Here is a 20,628-nt window from a genome sequence, read left to right on the forward strand (position 1 = left end):
GCCTGGACGCAGCACTGCAGATGGGGCCTCACAAGAGCCAAGTAGAGGGGGACAATCACCTCCCTCTCCCTGCTGGCCACCCCTTTTTAATGCAGACCAGAACACAGTTGGCCTTCCGGGCTGCAAGCGCACACTGCTGCTCATGTCCAGCTTCTTGTCCACCAGGACCCCCAAGTCCTTCTCTGCAGGGCTGCTCTCAAGGAGATCTTCCCCCAGTCTGTAGAAATACGTGGGATTGCCCCGGTCCAAGTGCAGCACCTTGCATTTGGCCTTGTTGAACCTCATTAGGTTTTCATGGGCCCACTTCTCCAGCCTGTCCAGGTCCCTCTGGATGGCTTCTCTTCCTTCCAGTGTATCGACTGTATCGCTTAGCTTGGTGTCATCTGCAAACTTGGTGAGGGTGCACTCAATGCCATCATCTGTCATTGATGAAGATGTTGAAGAGCACTGGTCCCAAGACTGACCTTTGGGGTTGGTGTATATACTCTGAAAAAAATGTATAGTGCATCTGTATACTGAAATTAAGTGTATGTTTCTGTATTACAGACACAGAGCTTTTGGAAGTATTCTGTACTGTAGCTGTAGAAGAAATTTTGATAGCATCCTAGCAGAAACCCACACCTTAGCCCTAAGAAAACCCCTAACCCTAAGTCTACCCCTAATCTTAACACTAAACCTAACCCTAAAACAAACCTTAACCGTAACTCTAAACCAAACGTAAAACCTAAACCTAATCCAAAACCTAATCCAAACCTTAACTTTTGATTTTTAAGACTAAACCTAACACTAACCTATAGTCAACCCTAACCTTCACTGTAACCTACAGCAGAGTTTAACCCTTACCCTATTTTGAAACCTAATCCAAACCTCAACACAAAAACTAAGCCTAACACTTACCAAACGCCAACCCTAAAAGTAATCCTAAACCTTAATGAAATCATAACCCTGACATATATTCTAACATTAATTCTGTCACTGACCAGAATAGCCCTGGCCATTGCCCTAAAATTAAATCTAGGCCCAACCCTAAGCCTTCATATTCTGACTAATGCTAACATCAAGCCTCTTCCTAAAACTGATTGTCCTGGTTTCAGCTAGGACAGAGTTATTTTCTTCATATCGTGTGGTCTGATGCTATGTTTTGGCTTTAGGAGAAAAACGATGATAACACACTGATGTTGTAGTTGTTGCTGAGCAGCGCTGTACAGTGCCAGGAATGTTTCAGTTTTTTCAGCTTCTCCTATTGTCTTGCCAGCAAGGGGGCTGGCGGGCACAAGGACCTGGTAGGGGACACAACCAGCACAGCTGACCTAAACTGACCAAAGGGATATTCCATACTATATAACACTGTGTAAAAAAAATAAATGATAAATAAACCTTCCCTCGAAGAATTGTGCCTGCAAGGCATTGGGGCCTGCGTGACAGAAAAAACTCATCAGCACATGAATGATAATAGCTGATATACATACATATATTCCAATTAGTCATTAAGGACAGATGGTGACTTTTAAAAAAGAAAGTATATATATATATATATATATTACATTTATTTATTATATATTTATATTTATATGGGAGCAAAAAGTTCAGTGTTAACGCATCTAGGTTGTAGGAAACAGCAACTCAGATAGAGAAGAGTTAAGATTATCAACGGAAGCAGAACATAATGTTGTGTACCAAATTGCCAAAGCTAATTTCTGACTCTCAGGTGAGAAATGTATTTCAACCACTTGCTCTGCAATTATAAATCGTCATGAGAAATACTCTGGGTTTCAGTGTTTTAAGTGGATGACCTTGGTGCCCGGTCTTTTGGTTCAAATATTAATTCCAACCCCCATAGAAATAGAGAGGCTGTAATGTGTGCCCTTGCACTCTTGAACGTAGAAATTTCCCATGTGCCATAATATCCAATTTCCGTTGTGGCATAGGGTAGAATTTCTGAAGTTATAGCAGATTAGGAAAACAAGAAATTATCTCGCTCACACACACTATTTATGCAGCACATTTTTATGAACAGTTTCACTCCCTAAAGATGTGAAGGAACTTCTTCTAATGAAAAAAACAAAGGAGAGGGGCAGGAAAAAGTGGGTTGTGGAAGCAGTAGCAGTAGTGTGGCTATGTACTGGCTAACTTAGCAGAATTTAAAAAAGCAGAACAATATGCTGAAGAGATAAAGGAAAGCTTTATAATCCACATGGCAAGTGGATTGTATGGGACTATTTAAATAATCTGAGAGATATTCATGTATTCTAACAGGAGAAGCAATTGCTTAAGCAAGCCAAAAGGACTGTCAGCTAGTGAGCAAAATATTGTGTGAAGTCTCCTGATGCCACCTAAGGTGATAACAGTTATGATTATGACAATAGGGTGTTTTCATGGTTTTATGATTTTTGTTACTGGTATTCAAACTGGCCCATAAACTGTTGACATTTTTCAAAATTCTTCTGTGAGCTGGAATGGGCCTACACTGGAAATTCAGTTCCTAAATATAAAGAAAAGGCAAAATGAGCATCACAGATGTGATCAACAAAGTTGCTGCTATGCCTCTGCTCACTAGCAAGAAAGAGGCGCAGTCTTTTCTGGGTGTAGTGGGCTTTTGGAGAATTCCTGTTTCAAACTACAGCCTCACTGTAAGCCCTCTTTATCAGGTGACACAGAAGAAGGATGATTTTAAGTGGGGCCCTGAGCAGCAGGCATTTGTGCAGATTAAACAGGAGATAGCCCGTGCTATGTCCCTAGGGCCAGAATGGATGGGACAGGATGTAAAGAACATTCTTTGTACTGCTGCTGAAGAGAAAGGTCCCACTTGGAGTTTGTGGCAGAGAGCCTCAGGAGAGACCCGAGGCTGACCCCTAGGATTTTGGAGTCGGGCGTACAAGGGGTCGGAAGAGGGCTACACTCCAACTGAAAAGGAGATCTTAGCCACGTATCAGAGGGTTCGGGCTGCTTCCGTAGTAGTTGGTACTGAAACACAGCTCCTTCTGGCACCTCGACTGCCAGTGCTGAACTGGATGTTTAAAGAAAAGGTTCCCTCCGCCCATCATGCTAATGATGCCACTTAGAGTAAGTGGATTGTGCTGATTACACAACGAGCCGCGGATGGGGAACCTCAGCCTTCCAGGAATCCTAGAGGTGATCATGGACTGGCCTGAAGGCAAAAAGTTCAGCACATTACCAGCAAAAGAGGTAACATCTGCTAAAGAGGCCCCACTATACAATGAACTACCAGAAAGTGAAAAGAAATTTGTCCTGTTCACTGATGGAGCATGTTGCATTGTGGAGAAACACTACAGATGGAAAGCTGCTGTGTGGAGCCCTAAACAACAAGCTGCAGAGGCCACTGAAGGGAAAGAAGCCAATTTGCAGAGGTAAAGGCTGATGTTGCTGAATGGGAGAGGTGGCCAATGCTTTATCTTTACACTGACTCATGGATGGTGGCAAGTGCCTTATGGGGGTGGTTACAGCAGTGGGAACAAAACAACTGGCAAGAAAGGGGGAAACCTATTTGGGCTGCTGAACTGTGGAAAGACATTGCTGCCTGAATAAAGGGTATGTTGTAAAAGTGCATCATGTAGACGCTCATGTGCCCCAGAGTAAGGCTACTGAAGAACAAAATAACCATCAGGTAGATTGAGCTACCAAAACTGACGTGGCTTACATAGACTTGGACTGGAAACAGAAGGCTGATTTATTTCTATCTCGGTGGGCCCATGAACCTCGGGCCATCAAGGAAGTGATGCAACATTTAAATGGGCTGGAGACAAGAGGGGTGGACTTAACTATGGACCCAATTGCACAGGTTATTCATGACTGTGACACATGTGCCATAATCAAACAAGCCAAGAGAATGAAACCTCTCTGGGCGGAAGGCGATGGCAAAAGTATAAAAATGGGGAGGCATGGCAGGTTGATTATATCACCTTGCCATGAATCCGCGATGGTAAGCGTTATCTGCTCACCATGGTAGAGGCAACCACTGGGTTTATTGCCACCAATATTCCGTTCCATGTTGTTGCTGTGTGAGAGGGCAGCAGAAGGGCAGACTGACAAAATGATGCCTGACATGGAAGTGCAGATGAAGCAAAGGAGTAGAATTGAATTTCTCCACGCTGAAAAATTGGCACCTGTTGACTTTCACTTGCTGAATGCTTATGGGAACCAGCAGTGGATGTGAACACACAGCGAAGTGGTGGGTGGTGTGTTTCAGCAGTGGTGACAGTAGCAGTACAACATACAGGCTGTTGTTCATTGCTGGCAAAAACGCATATCTAATGGTGGTGACTGTGTTGAAAAATAGTGCTTTGTAGCTGTGATTTTACTCGATCAAACAATGTTATTGTACTCCTTGTTATCCGTTGTAGTTCTCTGGAAACATAAGAGACATTACTTTTGGAGCAACCTTTGTGTATCCAGCCTAAGGCAATTCCTAGTCACTCAGTGTGGCCCAAACAAGCCAAAAGGCTGGACATTGACATGTTAAGGTAATGGTTACAGTCATGGGTTACAGTCTTCGGATTTGGGTTACTGCAAATGTTAGGATTAGGTTTAGGGTTATAATTATGGCTAGAGTTAAGGTTAGCATTGGGGTTACTTGTTAGTTCTAGTTTATGGATAGGTTTATTATTATTTTTAGGGTTATGTTTATTATTATTAGGGTTATGCTTAGAGTTAGATTTTGGAATTCTGGGTTAGGGTTAGAGTCATGTGTTAAGTTTCAGTAGGGTTAGAGTTATCATAAGGCATTAGAGTAAGGATTTAGAGTCATGGTTCCATTTAGGGAGAGGTTAAGGATTAGGGTAAGGGTTAGATTTAGTAATTGCCTTAGGGTTATCTTTAGGTTTAGAATTGTGGTTAGGTTTTAAGATTAGGCTTGGGGTATTGGGTTAGTTTTAGGGTTTACCTTTGGTTTAAATTTAGGATTAGGGTTTAGGTTTAAAATGGGTTTGGACTACCTCTATGGTTCAAGTTACGGATTTGCATTAGAAAAAGAGACGGAGTTACAATTAGCTTTAGGCTTAGGATTGTTAGGTATTACTATTAGGGATTTTCTTTAAAGTTAGATTTATCATTAGGCTTAGGGGTAGTTTTAAACATAATGGTTAGAGCTTAACATTAGAGATCAGACTCAAGGGTTTTTATTTGGTTTTAGTTTTACCATTAGAGTTATGTTTATCATTTTTGGGTTAGGCTGACACAAACTTTTGGGATTAGAATTATAATTAGGATTATGTTTAAAGTTTTGGTTTAGTGTTATGGTTTTGTACAGGATTAGTGTTCCATTTAGGATTCCTGTCAGAGATAGGGATCATCATTAATGTGAAATTTATAGTTATGTAAATGCTTAATTTGAGTTTAGAAATAGGATTAGACTTGAGGGTTAGAAGTACAGATTAGGGTTAATGTTTAAGTGTAGGGTTAGGATTCCTGTTAGGGTTAGGTTTATATTTAGGGGTAAGAGTTACGTATATGATTTGGGTTACAGTTCAGATTGGGGCTTGTGTTAGGGATTGGGGATAGTATTAAGGTTACACTAAGATTTATAGGTTAGTATCCTGGTTTTAGTTGGGGCAGAGTTGATCACAGTGTCTAGTACGATGCTAATGTTTTGGCCTTTTGAAGAAGAACCCTTGTTTTAGTTACTTTTCAGTGAATTATTTTTCAGTCTACTTGCAGCATCATAAAAAAAGTAGTATTACAGAAATTCAGTTAAGTGATCTCTTGAGTTAAAAATATGAATAGGGTGTAATAAAAATAAAAAACCTTGATATTCAGGTTCAGGATAAAAGAATGTCAGTATAAAATGTCTGCATATCACTGAGCGCTTTAAGTCGTTTCTAGTTTCTAGTTTCATTATTATTTCAGAAGTAATTATTAGTACATTTACTGCACACACATCAAATACTGAATTTCTATTGCTTCCAAGAATTTGAAAGAAACTGGAAGTATAAAAACTAATCTATGGATAGAAAGTTAAGACACGAGGATCAGAAGCCTGCTCACTTTCAGTAACTGTAAGTGATGTAAAAATTCTTCCTAAAAGGACATTTTTGATTGCCTCACAGCATTGAAATAAAATTGCACAGTGTGCTGTAAAAACTGTTTATTAATGTTTTGAAAAACTGAATTAAGCATTCCAGGGTTGGTAAGGTTTTGACAATCTGTTTTATAGATGCATAGAAATTGCACACAGTTTGTATGCAAAGTTAAGTACTTTTCAATGGTAACAATACAGAAAAGTATAAAGCAGTAAACTATCACACACAGTCTGCAAGTTTTTTTCTTTCTTCAAATTGTTTGTCTACTACAAGTGAAAGAGCCTGAAGAAATGTTGTCATTGTAACACTGGGGGACTGAAAACATGAAAATATCCTGTTAGATCCATCACAGCAATAGGCATACAAAGCACAGTTATTTGAAAAGGAAATATTTATCTGTCATGTTATAAAACATTCAAAATGCTAAACCTCATATAAACCAGCTAGAATAGTTTGACTTTAACTTTACTATGTAAAGTCTTGAGTCAATCAACATTACTCAGAATTTGCTTCAACAAATTTTTGAACAAATTAGTACTAAGATGAAGAGATAGGGGTTTCTTTCAGCAATGAAACATGAGAGAACAAATATTAATGGTTTGTCACAGTATGTCAGTAGTGATATCAGTCTTCTTCAATTTCATTTTAAATTATGGCAGTAGAAAATTGTAGTTTAGATTAGCAAAAAGTTTTAGGACTAATCATTTACTTCAGGCAAGCATTCAAAGGTCTTCCTACCTGGCTCAAAATCAAACCAAAATGTATAGAATAGAAAAAAACTTACTTGAATATAAAGTGCATGTGCTAAGAAAGGAAGTTTTCTGAGGACCCGGCCACTAAGACCTTCACTTTTTCTATAGTAGAAGAGAGACATAAGCACTGCTTAAATGCTAAATATTCACTCTTAAAAGATGACATTTCCATTCTCCTTCACCCATAAATTACTCTAATGAAACTCAAGTCTTAATACCTTGTTTGCTCAATTGCAGCAGTTTTAAAATAAGCTGAAAATGAACAGATATTGTATGGGAGGCCACATGGTGCAAAAAAGTAAAAAAAGAGTAGAGAAAAAGCATAGTCACATTTGCCTACCAATGCAATCAAGCCCCTCTACAATAACTGTGACGTATCTCGTGAATCCAGAGAAGGATATCTATTAGTCAGGATTTGCAAACAGCTTGGTTTGGAAGGGACCTTTAAGATCAAACTATGATTCCATGATATCGACTGAAACTTCAGGCATCTCATTAAGTCAGACAGCAGTTTGTCTAGAGAATTTCAAAGGGCAGAGCAGAACCCAGTCACATTTGATACCAAGAAATACTTGCAAATCCCAAACAATTCCACTTTTTATCTGCTGATGTTTTGCACTAACCACAACTATATTAAACAAAACAAAACAAACAAAACCCCAAACAACAAAATAAGCTGAAGATGTTTCAGAGCTCTAGCTATTACTAAATTCAATACTTCTGGACATAATTTCACAATTCGTTTATATATAAATATGAATGCATACACACACACATACACTTATCATGTAGAATTTAAAAAAATATTACCTTGAGATTTCCTTTAGTACCAGACTTAACCTGGACACATTATTTTCTACAAATCCAATCATTTCTAACTCTCTGAGTGACAAGAGATGCTGTCGAGGATATATTATTTGGCACTAGAAAGAAGAGTTATACATTGTAGTATGAAACCTTAAAAAAATCATTGAAAATTAAATTTTAAGAGTGTAAATACAGAGAAGGAATAAAATTTGTGTGTTTTTGTTATTTAGGAAGTTTGATGAAAACATCAACAAAAAGATGTTTTATAGTTCTACTTTCAAAATATTACCTTCATCAGCTCTTCCAGGCAAGAAAGATATATTCTGAATATTGCTGCAGCAGATGGAGGGCCAATGTATTGCTTTATATCTGCTCTGTCTACAAATGCCATGTCAATTTTCTCTGTAATATTTGAAGTAGTCAGGATAACTACATTGGGATACCTTCAAGATAAAAGCACATTCTTAGGTCACACGTACATAAACTGGCTCCACTTGGCACTGGCAAATGGATACCTTTCTTCTTATGACTCAAGACATTTCATGCAATCAACAGTTGCATCACTCTTATCAGCTAATAATTACATGCTCTTCAATAGCTATAACTAATCTCTTCAACACATAGCCTCTTTCCTTCAGCTATTTTGAAAGTATCCATAGTTTCTCGACTCTATTTTAGAAGTCGTACACACTGACTACTTTGCATGAAGAGAGTGTAACAGCATAGTTTTTGCCATAAAGTTACAAAATTTAGACTTGTAAATTGGAATATTTTATCTATGTGTTTTCCATTTCACTTCAGAAGGAAGTATGTAGTGTAACTGCTAACATGACACATTCAACACTGCATGACATGAAAGTGAGCTTAAAAGAGAAGTAACTTTTTACTCTAACAAAAATATAAAGAAAAGGTTTAACCACAGCTATTTTTCAATGAAGCTTTTGTATTGTGTTTGAATAAACTACTTATCTTTAATTAGCAGCAACATAAGGCCAAATAACAGGACACCTGTCTTTGTGCCAACAGGGCCAAGTCTGCCCAAGGAGGAAGTGGCCATAATAAAACAAGAGATGTGCCGTATTAAATCCAACAAAGTGGACCAAGAACCATTAATGATTGCTTATAAGCAACATGTTGTACAAGTCTGCTTTAGACTGATATTCTGAAGCTGTTAATGACGAACACATTCTTCACTGATCTTATTCTTATCTCTCCAAAGTAGATATGATGACCATCCGTGCTGCATCCCTCTGCAGCTTTAATGAAATTATATTATCTGTAGTTTATCATACCCAGATTAGTTCACCTACTAACAGGCAAAATGTTCTAGTGGATGATTCAAATTTCTTTTCACAATTAGCACCATTAATGAAGAATCGTTTGTTAACCAATTTGGATTAGTGTTCCAAATATGAATTAAGATTTAGAGTTACATCAGTTACCTTTTGCTGTTGCAATAAAATGAATTTACCTTTTAATCTGATCTATTTGCATCAGAACAGCATTCACTACACGAATAGCATCTGAAGGCTCTGTGCCTGCCTTGAAGGCACTGCGGGCTGCTGTGAGGCTCTCCACCTACAAAAACCCAAAGCACAGAACTTTCAAGAAACAGCAGAACTCCATCCCTAAAAAACAATCCCAACGCTCACACGCAAAACATTGCACATTTGGAATGCTGTCAGTAACCAAGTAATTCAGTACACCTTCAGATCCAGTTTAGTATCTGAAATTTAAACTTCAGAATCTTTGGTTAGGTAGAAATTAAGAGAGAGAGTGAAGAGAACATCAAGGAAGAAAGGGAAATAAAAAGGATAAAATAAACAAATTTTATTTAAAACAAGCTTTGCAATAGGAACTTCAAATAAGAAAGCTAATGAAGTACTGAAGAACTAAATCAGGCACGTCCAACTTGCAGCCTTGCTCACTTGGCAATGCTTCCTGCCCCTGCCACGCACCGTAAAGGCAGTGGCTCTTTTCCACGGAGTGACCTCCGGCACGCACCCATTGCTCAACAACAACCAGTGTGCCATTAATGCACTGCCAGCTGAAAACAGGGGAGAATAGTGCTGAGCAATGCTGACTCAAGTGATGGCAAATAACTGCATGCATTTTTATACATTGGCAAAACACAGTGCTCTGAACTGTAAAGAACAAATAAGCAGCTGTGCTTTCACTGTGCTTTAGGCAAGGACACCTCCCATTAGACTAGGTTGCTCAAAGCCTCCTCCAGCCTGGCCTCGAATGCCTCCAGGGTGGGGCATCCACATCATCTCTGGGCAACCTGTTCCAGTGTCTCACTACCCTCACAGTAAAGAATTTCTTCCTAATATCTAGTTAAAATCTACCCTCATCCAGTTACAAGCCATTTCCCCTTGTTCTGTCACTACTTGCCCTCAATGAAAGTCCCTCCCCAGCTTTCCTGTAGGTCTGCTTAAGGTACTGCAAGGCTGTTATAAGGTCCCTCTGGACCTTCCAGACCTTCCATAGGCTGAAGAGCCCCAACTCTCTCATCCTGTCCCTGTAGAGAAGGTGCTCCAGCCGTCTGATCATCTTTGTGGCCTTACTCTGGATCTGCTCCAATAGCTTGATGTCCTTGTGTTGGAGGCCCCAGAAGTGGATGCAGTGCTTCAGGTGGGGACCCATGAGAGCAGAGGGGCAGAATCACCTGCCTCAACCTGCTGGTCACGCTTCTCTTGATGCAACCTAGGATACGATTGGCCTTCTGGGCTACAAGCACACACTGCTGGCTCATGTTGAGACTTTCATTAACTGATACCCCTAAATCCTCTTCTCAGGCCTGCCCTCAAGCCCTTCTCCACTCAACCTGTATCTGTGCTTGGGATTGCCCCGATCCAGGTGCAGGACCTTGCACTTGGCCATGCTGAACTCAAGCTTGGAATGGGTCCAGCTCTCAAGCCTGTCCTTCTGGGTGGCCCTTCCCTCTACTTTGTCAGCTGCACCACTCAGCTTGCAAACTTGCTGAGAGTGTACTCAATCACACTGTCCATGCTATAAGGATGTTAAACAGCACCAGACCCAGCACTGATCTGTGAGGAACACCACTCATCACTGGTCTCCAATTGAACATTGAGTCATTGACCGTAACTCTAAATGCAGCCATCCAGACAATTTTATCCAGTGAGTACATCAGATCCTTTTCTCCCCAATTTGGTGACCAGGATGTTGTGTGGGACCATGTCAAATGCTTTGCACAAGTCCAGGTGAATGACATAAGTTGTTCTTACTTTATCCACTGATGCTATAACTCCATCACAAAAGGCCATCCAGTTCATTAGGCATGACTTGCCCTTGGTGAATCCATGTTGGTTACCACCAAACACCTCATCTTTATTTTCCATGTGCATGACTAGGGCCTTCAGCACAATCTCTCCATGACCTTGACAGGCACAGTGGTGAGACTGACTGGCTTGTATTTCCTTGGATCTTTTTTTCCCCTTCTTGAAAACGCAGTTATATTTCCCCTTTTCCGGTTAGTGGGAAGTTCACCAGACTGCCATAATCTTTCAAATATGATGGATACTAGCTTGGCAACTTCATCCATTAGTTCCCTCAAAACCCATGAATGTATTGCCTCTGGTCCCATGGACCGTGTTTTCAGGGATGAGGTAAAGGAGGAGTCAAATTTCATCAAAAATCTCTGATGAACACCTGGAGATCTACTAAGAATTGCAACTACTGCCACCAAACCAGACTGATGTGTTAATTTCACAAACAAACAAACAAACAACAAAAACAAAAAAAATCCTCTAGTTTTCTGTTTTTCTTCCTTTTTTAAAAAGGTATGTTAAACAAAAACATTAAAAAATTTCAATGTTTTGTTACTTATATTATTGATAGTGCATATTTTGTGAGGGCTGCTCCAAAACTAATGCTTCCTGTTTGATTGTACTGGCCCATGATGTCCAAGGTGGATGTTGGTGGTATGGCTGTAAAGGCTGAAACATTCAAACAGTAGATAAGAGCACAGCACAGTGAGGCAGTAGGCAGTACATTTCAGCGTGAACCAGTGGTTCACCTCCACTGTCTCACCAAGAAAGATTTTGCTTCATTTTCAGCTGGAATATGTCTGCTAAATCACAATGTGTCTTTTTGAGATCTCTCAAATCTTCCAGTCAATATTAAAATTCATTCTTTTGTACAAAATTATGTGGTTTACAAAAAAGCCTAAGTATTATTATTTTAATGTCCTTTAAGAATTCCTACTCATAATTAAAAACTTTCTGCTAAGTTTTACATGCATCAATACTATTAGAATCATACCTCATCGATCAGTACAAACACAAGAGCATCTCTGTCATCAATTAACTCTTGAATCTTCTGGAACATCTTGGTTACAAGCTTGCCACTCTAGAAAGAGGTCATATGCATATATTTAACTATTTCCTTAGCAGACTTTTCAAGTCTTTCCAAGTTGAGCAATGGAAAACTACTTTTCATTGTTTATTTTAAAGTAAATCTCTAATATAGCCTCTATTTAATTATTTTCAAGCACATTAAGTATCCCAAATAATCTTTGGTGCAAACACTAATGTTATGAACCAAGCTCAATAGATACAGTTTAATTTATACTAAGTTAGAGTTGACTTACTAATTACTACATCAATACATACCTCAGAAAACCATTTAGAGAAAAGACTATGGCTGTTTATTTCAATTAACTGTCCATATCTATACCTAAAATACAAAGGAAAAAGTAAGCATCAACTCTATTTCACTGTAAATAAGTCAGTGAGGTCAGTAACTCCCCTAAGGCTTAATCCCTCCACTTCAACCATGGAATTTTTTTTAATTAGTACTTCAATTCACTTACTTCTAAAAACACAACATTTGGTTCGTTTTTAATTATAATTTCCAGAAACTTGTCTCACCATAGCTCTTCACAATAAATCACTACCAGGATTTCTTCATTTTTTTGATTTGTTACTTCTATACAGTTTAGTAAACTGTTTCCATGTTAATGAGTTCATTCCTCTGTTCATATAACATTATTTTCAGTATACCAAGTAAGATCGTGAAGTTTATTTACTGTCTGAAGGTTTTTTATTCAGCTACTAGTTGCTAAGAAGTTTATAGTTAACTTCATTACTTGTCTGATATATCCAATATACAGACTTCAGCATTCAGAGAATTCCAGTACAAAACACACTGGTACCTACTAAAAGCAGGTTTTCTTGAACATGAATATACAAATAATAGGCTAAATACTCTGTGATACTTCACTCTTTAATCTTCACAGATGTATATTATGAGCACAAACAAACGACTATATTGCCATTTGAATTTGTTTTTCACAATCTGACACAAACCATTACACATTCAGAAGGATTTATAATACTCTATCTATCTCTCTTTTATATTGGATCAATTTTATTGCAAATGCAGAGCCATGTATGTCAGCACTTGAAATAAAGTATTACACATCTTTGGGCTACTGAAAAGAACAATTAAGAACAACTAGCTAAAGTGAAGAAATTCCAGAAAGATCACCTGTACGATAGTCGTATCGTCAGCTTCTGAGCCAATGCTTTGCAGAGAGAGGTTTTACCAGTTCCAGGAGGGCCTGGATTCAAATCAAATTCATACACATATTACAAAGAATCTACATCAGGTTGTTGATGACAAAATGTCTTTTTAACTACTGTATTTCATTAAAGCACTAATTGCAGACAACAGTAGACAAGGACTGGGAATATCAGGGTATTCTGAGAAGACACCAATTACCATTCTAGAGCCGTGCACCAGAAGCTCTGAAGCTGCATCATTTTCAATTAGTAGTATGGCTAGTATACAAGCTTGTACACAGACACCATAGAGTTAAAATAATCAAACAACATTAGAACAAAGTGTTTTGCTCTTGCTGGGCTTTTGTATGTTAGCATTCTGAAAAACCTGTGCTTAAACTTTTATCTTTCTGAAACATAGCCTGCTAGCATACAAAACTAAAACCCATCATGTCTGGTTCGATCAACTGTTCACATTCTCTGAATCTCCACTATGAGGCAACTAAGAGTACCTTAGGAAGTATACTGCACAACAAACCTTTTGTTGTTGCCATGATGCCCTACAGAAAAGCCATGAAGATTTTCTCCAAACAGAAAAACACAGTTGAACAGAATATGAATGTATAGAGATTGACTTTTGGGTTCTAAACAACAGGTAACAGCAGATAGCTGACAGAACTTCTATTCAAAGTTAGTACTGCCTTTATAGCATAAATGTGGTATCTATCACTATGAGAGTTTGGGATTTTCCAGTAATGACTTTATTATGGTCACAATAAAGAGCTCATTACTACAGTTTTACACGTGTGTATATATATATACACTGCATATATGTATTTGGATGTATATATATACACATAGAAAATCTTGGTGCATTAAACACTACAAATTATGTAGAATTAAAAGGTCATCATGGAAATGTTTGTTATAAGTGTTATTTTTTTAATATCAATCTGGTTAACAAAATTGTAATCAATCAATATCAAGCTGCAATTTGCAGCAAAACTGATTCAGTTGATGTCAATCTCATTTATAATTAATATTATAGTAAGCTTGGATTGACTGAACATTACAATTTCAGTCAGAGTAAGTGAGAGTACTGCCTTCATACTCGACAACAGAACTTAGTGATCTTAGAACACTTGAATAAATTTCTCAGTTTCCTCAAAAGTTTTCATAAAGGAGACATAATTAAGGAATTTTAATACTGCAAAGAACTGTCATCAAACTGGTTCTTGATGTGCACAGTATCTGCAATATTTTTTGCACTTTATAAAAAAAATTCTTAAAAATTCAAATGAAGAGCATTGATTATTGTTATTCTATTTATAAAATGTTACAATTTAAATTTCTGCAAAGTATAGTAAGTATGAACACTGATTTTATTCTGATATTACTTTTCACAGAACTTTGTGCTACAGAAAGAATATATCTAGAAGCACTGCTTACTGTAACACAGGAACACATAATTTCATTACATGAAGAACTACACAAGTTTTTCCTGAAGGGAAGCATAAACAGATTGTCAGTGCATCAACTTATTTTAAGATAGACAATTCTTACCATGCAGCAAAACAACTCTGTTCCATGATATCAGGTTGCTGTCAACATTTCTGTCAGAAAATAGTAATGTTGTCGTGACATAATCAAGTAACTAATAGATGAGTAGGGGAAAAAAAAAGACATACAAATTAGAGACATATCAGCAAATACAATTACAAACGGATGCAATCTCCTAATTATCTCTACTGCGTACCCTAACAACGACAACAAAAATTGGTTTTAAGTCTTTCAGTCTTAGACCACAGTTTCTCTGTAAAGGCTGGAAATTCACTTTCTTCCTGCCCTCAGGAAAAAAAAAAAGAAAGAAAGCATGCACTGGCCACAAATGGATTTCAGAACCTTTACATCCGTAAACTAAATGCTTTACAGACGTGACATTATTTTCATTTTTCACTGTCCCCCTTCTAGTGTATACTCAGTTCAGTTCAGATCCCAAGTACAGTCAGAGACCCATACTGTCGTTTAATTGTTATTACAGCTACATATCTGTTTAGTCTGTTGTGGTCAACTCACTAAACAAAGCAGTTACTGCCACATTTTAGTTGCTTTTGTATTTCTATCAGGTGTTTGTAGACTTGCCATCCTTCCAAATAAATTAAGTTGCATATACTTTCCTTGAATGTTTACTTCTAAATAAAATATTAATTCACTGCAGAATTATCTAGAACACACAAGTAGAGAATTTCTTCAATTACATGAATATTCACCTGAGGTATTAATCTATTCAGATTTCAACCCTCATTTAACACTCGACATCTTTTCATTTTATTACTGTTACCTGTAATGCTTTTGATCACCTGAATTAATAAGACAATAAAATAGTATTCCTGCCACAAGATGGAGCAATTACACAGCAGGGGAAAAAAAAAAAAAGCTGAGCTTCATCAAGCATATTTGCCAGTAATATCCTGAGAAAGACAAATTCTATTTTGAAACTTAACAGGAATCATTTCAGAGTCTGCAAAATCCAACCACACTCAGCCAGCTCCATAGCATAAAAAAAAAATGAATATTCACCTGAATAACTTTTACAAAAAGCTGGAAAAGTGAAGTTCCTTCACTTTTTTAATTAACTGAGCAAACACATCTGAAGAAATGAAGTATAATATCTGGAATGATCATCAGTGAAACTTCTAATATGGGAACTGAGATATATATGTATATATGTGTATTTTTTTTGTGGTGCAGGTTTTGCAGTAGTGTCTACTAATACACATTTGAGATACGATGATTAATCTTAAAATGTCAACTTTGTCTTCTTTTGTTAAGCATACAACAGTTACATTTAAGTAAGGAATTACTAAAAATACACAGAAATTTTGATAAATATATAAAGACTGCAAAATAACTAAAACTATGCCACCCTTTACAGTGTAGGAGTGTACTAAGCAGACATCAGAATTATCTCTCAAGCTGCTAATTGCCAAGTAAATTCTCCATACAATGTGGCTACTTCAGGCTGGGTACATTTCAAATCTTACTTCTCCTCAAGCAATTTTGTTACCAATTTTCTACTTACATGTGATTTTACTTCAGTGTCATATATAAGACTTTCCCAAAGGCCGTGGAATTCAGCTGTGAAAGCAATACATTACACATGTGTTTAAGGCAAATCAATTCAGTAACTCTCGGACAAAATTAAGGATAAGAACAGATCTAGGACAGCAATCAAAATATATGGAAAAAATATATGGATTATTTTCTCAAAAAGCAAACCCTACTTTCTAAGGGCTCTACACTTAAATTTATATATATTACATATGCATATATAATAATGCATAGAATATTATATATACATAGTACATATATATAAACTTATATTCAACATTTCTTAAAAATATCATCAACAGATAGAGGAAGAAAATGAAAAACAGTTGAATAATGTATTTTACAAAACCATAGTTCTGATCAAATCAACTGTTTCCAGCAGTTGCTTTCTACCTTACAGCAGGAAAAAGTAAAAAAAGACTGTGATGAAGAATTATAAACCATAATATAATGGGAATGTCCAATGGACATTATGGACTGAATTCTCCTCAAAGAGAAACATTGTAAATATTTACACTTTTCACAACATGACTCACACTCCCTCTTTGGCCTCACACTCACATCTATACTTCTTCCAGATACAGAGTCCAACCTCAACAGGCACAAGACAGTAATAACCTTAGGCCTTGCTTTGTTGCAGAAGAAACCATTACTCTTTCCAGAAACCTTTTGAGGACTGTATCTCTTCAATTTCTTTGCTCCTACCTGGGGAAAAAGCTTACTTCATACATGTGATGTAAGCTTCACATTTCCTCTCTAGGCAAATTATTGTTTCCTTTAGAAAAACAATCTGCAAATTCACTGAAAGCAAGATATTGAGTTACTGACAATAGCAAAAATAATATCTAATTGAAAACTTGTTCCAATTTTCTTTGCAATATGTTGCTAGCACATGGCTTTATGAACAAGTGTATTTTATGATTTAGTTGTCAAAAGAAATTCAGGATAGTGTTATTTGTTTAAAATCTCAGGCTTTTCCCCAGATTACCAGGTTTTCAACACAATCATACAGGAAGCAAACTGAAATTATTTCAAAAATTAATTCTCATAGGGGAAAAAAAAAAGAAAGAAAAAGAAAGGCAAAAGATGCAAGAATCAGGAACCTACAAAGAATCATGTTAACAAGGCACTTCCAGCTCTTGGACATTCTCTGTTGTGGTTTTGATAAAGGTTTTATACAGAGATTCAAGTGTTGCCAGACCATTGGCTTCTGTTTAAGAATGCAACAGCAGCAGCACTGCCTTGCTGGCTGGTAGCTAGCTGTGGGCTCTGGAAAGCCAGTATTTAAAATGATGAATTTATTGTAGGTCATCAAATTAAAATTTGATGCCTGTAGGGTTAAGCATTTGTGATTTTGACTATATATTTTCAGGTTTTATTCCACAGGATCAATTACTTTAACCACAATTACAGGAAAAAATAGCACTTCGTAGGATCACCTTAGTGACTCAATCAAAACCACTAAAAAATTCCAGAGAATGTTTCCATCCACAAAGGACAAAATTATGTAGTCAATATGCATACTACCTTTAAAAAATAACCCTACAAACACTTCTAGCCTTTCCATGTTTTTCTTTCATTGTAATTGCTCTGGATCTTTCAGAATTATCAGGTGGGTACCTGCAGGTAGCACCCAGTGGTTAGCTGCAACAATATCCTCATTTTCTTCTTCCAAGTTTTCAACGCTTGGCCCTTCTTCATTCAGATGAAAAATATGAATGGAAAGACTGCTTTTGCTCAAATCAATAGGCTAGGAGAGATGTAAAAAGACTTTCAATACATCGTATTTCTCACTTCAGAGATAATTAGAAGATATAAAAGTTACAGCACTCAGCCAAAATTCAGTTTTGAAACCTACTGTTTCTGTTTCAGACCTTAATAATGAGATGTAAGTTCAAAAAACTTTTCCCTGTTTATGCCAGTTGGTCTAGTACAAGATACTACCTTCTTCTACACATCCAGCACGTGTTCTTAGGCTACCACTACCCACAATTAGCTCATATGCATATGAACAAAACTGTACATTTTTTATTGATACCTGTCTTTCTTTCAATTTCAGCTCTGTATCCACAATTGACACAGATTGCACATTGCTGTTAAGGAAGCCATCATCAAATTCCGTCCATTTGTAATCACCAAATACAATGTTATGTCTGCTCAACAGTTTTAGGACACTCATCCTGATATCTTCTTTCTTTGCCGTACTAATAAGAAAGAAACAGCATTATTTATGGCATTAACCTTTAGAAGACAAGTAATATCTAATATCTGAAATAGAACGTTTTATATACTGCAGTAAGCCTCCCTCCATGGAAAATAGCCTCCATTCAAAACAAACTACTACACACACCAAATGCAGTAACGTTCTGCAGAAACAAACAAATAAATTTAGTTTGTTTGCAAAGTAATAACTTTGATATTACAAGCCAGAAAACATTGTTCAATCTGTTTGCAATCAAATCAGGGGTCGTGGGATAACAAAGCTAGACATTTCCAAGAACAGAAATCAATATGTATCAAAATGTTGACTGAATTTTACTATGAATATTAGAAAAACTCAAAGCCAAACTACTAGACTGAAATTAGCTTGGAAGCTCAATTACCTCCTCACTCCTATGAAAAATTGATAGCCTGCCTCTGTCTAGAAATATAAGGAGAATTCCAGTAAAACAGGTGAAAACTACAGGAAAAGGAAGAGCATTTTAAGATTCTAGAAAGGTGTTAATTTTAAAATTTGAGTCCAGAATCTTGTCTTTCAACCCTGATGAAGACCCTCTTCATCAAAGCAGTGGATATTTCTTAACAGGGCCCTAATATACTCACCCATTTAATCCCAACAGACAAACTAGTAAGACAAGGAGTGGACAAATGGACAAGGTGTCTGGACTGTCCTGTTCAGAGTGATTAGAAGGCCAAGTGGAGCAGCAAGTATGTGAGGCAGGGAGGGAGTAGGGAATGATTAATGTTGGGACCAACGTTATTTTTGCATCTTCATTAACACACTGGACAATGGGATGGAATGCAACTGCATTAAATTTATGGGTGATGCTAGAGCAGAGAGGACTATCTATATACTAGAAAGCAAAGCTTTCAGAAGGACTACTGCAGACTAGAGATAAGGTTTAGCAAAAATCTCTGGAAATTCAACAAAAGTCAAAGTGAAGTCTTGCCTCTGCATCTATTGCCCAGATAACAGACCGGAGGCCAACTAGACAAAAAGCAACTGCTGAAAAGGACTTGTGATTCTGGCTGTTTGTTAAGCCACACCTAGGCATTACTGTGAGTAGTTTGGGGCTCTGCTGTAAAAGATTTAAGTGTACTAGAGCAAGCCCAAAAGACAGCCACCAACAAGATGTGAAGAAGAGAAAAGGTTTTGTTCAGCTCCAAGCTGCAGAAATACTTCACAGACACAGAAAAACTCACTGATTGTTAAGAGAATGCAGAGCAAGACTGCTGTGTGTGCAACAGACACAAGCTGCAGTAAGCAAAGTTCTAGTCAGCAACACAAAACAGTTCCTGGAGTGAGGCAGGTGGGTCAAACACCTGATCAGTTGTCCTGAGTGACCAAGTAATCTCAATCTATTAATCAATATATGTGAAAAACCTGAAGGCTCTGCCTTCGGACTAAATTGGCTCAAGACAGTTTTCAGAGACCCTTTCCAACACACTTCATTCCCTTTCCTGTTTTCACGCACGTACGCTTTTTCAATTATTCAAACCAAAAATTCACAGCAAGGCGTCACAAAGCCTAAAAGCCGAGAGAGACCTGTTTGATTTCCGATGAACTTCCACGTGTATCTGAACGTTATCACACGCGTTTGGGAGGGCTTGCTTCAACTCTCCAGCCGCTTCATCCATCCTTCTCACTCCTAAGGAGAAAGTGGCAACAAACAGGTTCTCAGTGACTGCTGTAGCCAGCAACGCAAACAGCCCCTCTTCGCACGGGAACACCACGTCCCCCAGCCCTTCGTGACCATCAACGCACCCCTTCCTTCCTTCTTTTGCAATAAACAGGCACTCGGCCCGCTCCTCGCTCAGCGTTAGCAGCACGGAAAGGAGCTCAAGTCGGACGGGGCCCCGAGGACGGTGACTTGAAGTCGGGCGAGCTGAGGAACGAGCACCTTCTTTATCCCCTCCGCGCGCGGACGGCTGCGAGGGCTGCCGTTCTGGAGCACGCGGGACAGCCGAGGCGCCGCCGCCACCACAGCCCGTTCGAAAAGCGGCGCGCTGCCCTGTGAGCCCCGCCTTGCGTCCCCTGACCTGGATCTTCCTCCTCAGAGAAGGAGCGTTTCCGGAGGGGGAGGGGAGGTTGTAGCCGTCGGGCTTGGCTTTGCGATGGGGAAGAAGCACAAAAAGCATAAAGCAGACAAGGCAGAGTGGCGGTCGGCTTCAACCACC

The 20,628-nt window shown here is 38.1% G+C and overlaps 2 protein-coding genes across 3 annotated transcripts in view; one reads left to right on the forward strand and one right to left on the reverse strand.

Moving 5' to 3' along the window:
• Positions 1 to 6,085: 6,085 nt before the first annotated feature.
• TRIP13 (thyroid hormone receptor interactor 13) overlaps positions 6,086 to 20,628 on the reverse strand; it is a 15,833-nt gene continuing 1,290 nt past the window's right edge. Inside the window, exons 1-14 of one of the 2 annotated variants that reach the window (XM_003204705.4) lie at positions 20,216 to 20,449; positions 19,997 to 20,099; positions 18,269 to 18,434; positions 17,851 to 17,980; positions 16,202 to 16,257; positions 14,683 to 14,773; positions 13,106 to 13,178; positions 12,229 to 12,292; positions 11,879 to 11,965; positions 9,066 to 9,172; positions 7,884 to 8,037; positions 7,598 to 7,710; positions 6,820 to 6,889; positions 6,086 to 6,350 (exon numbers count right to left, since the gene is read on the reverse strand). In XM_003204705.4, coding sequence (XP_003204753.1) covers positions 6,255 to 6,350; positions 6,820 to 6,889; positions 7,598 to 7,710; positions 7,884 to 8,037; positions 9,066 to 9,172; positions 11,879 to 11,965; positions 12,229 to 12,292; positions 13,106 to 13,178; positions 14,683 to 14,773; positions 16,202 to 16,257; positions 17,851 to 17,980; positions 18,269 to 18,434; positions 19,997 to 20,088 — 1,299 coding nt within the window. In that variant the 5' untranslated portion in view covers positions 20,089 to 20,099; positions 20,216 to 20,449 and the 3' untranslated portion in view covers positions 6,086 to 6,254. Of the gene's footprint in view, positions 6,351 to 6,819; positions 6,890 to 7,597; positions 7,711 to 7,883; positions 8,038 to 9,065; positions 9,173 to 11,878; positions 11,966 to 12,228; positions 12,293 to 13,105; positions 13,179 to 14,682; positions 14,774 to 16,201; positions 16,258 to 17,850; positions 17,981 to 18,268; positions 18,435 to 19,996; positions 20,100 to 20,215; positions 20,450 to 20,628 lie in introns of those variants that run through there. The other variant, XM_010708259.3, reaches the window with a different exon arrangement.
• The window catches only part of BRD9 (bromodomain containing 9), a 21,229-nt gene continuing 21,069 nt past the window's right edge, over positions 20,469 to 20,628 (forward strand). Inside the window, exon 1 of the mRNA XM_019613681.1 lies at positions 20,469 to 20,628. This exon is cut by the window's right edge and continues 7 nt beyond it. Coding sequence (XP_019469226.1) covers positions 20,566 to 20,628 — 63 coding nt within the window. The 5' untranslated portion in view covers positions 20,469 to 20,565.

This window comes from Meleagris gallopavo, chromosome 3, assembly GCF_000146605.3.
Source record: "Meleagris gallopavo isolate NT-WF06-2002-E0010 breed Aviagen turkey brand Nicholas breeding stock chromosome 3, Turkey_5.1, whole genome shotgun sequence".
NCBI classification, from domain to species: Eukaryota; Metazoa; Chordata; class Aves; order Galliformes; family Phasianidae; genus Meleagris; species Meleagris gallopavo.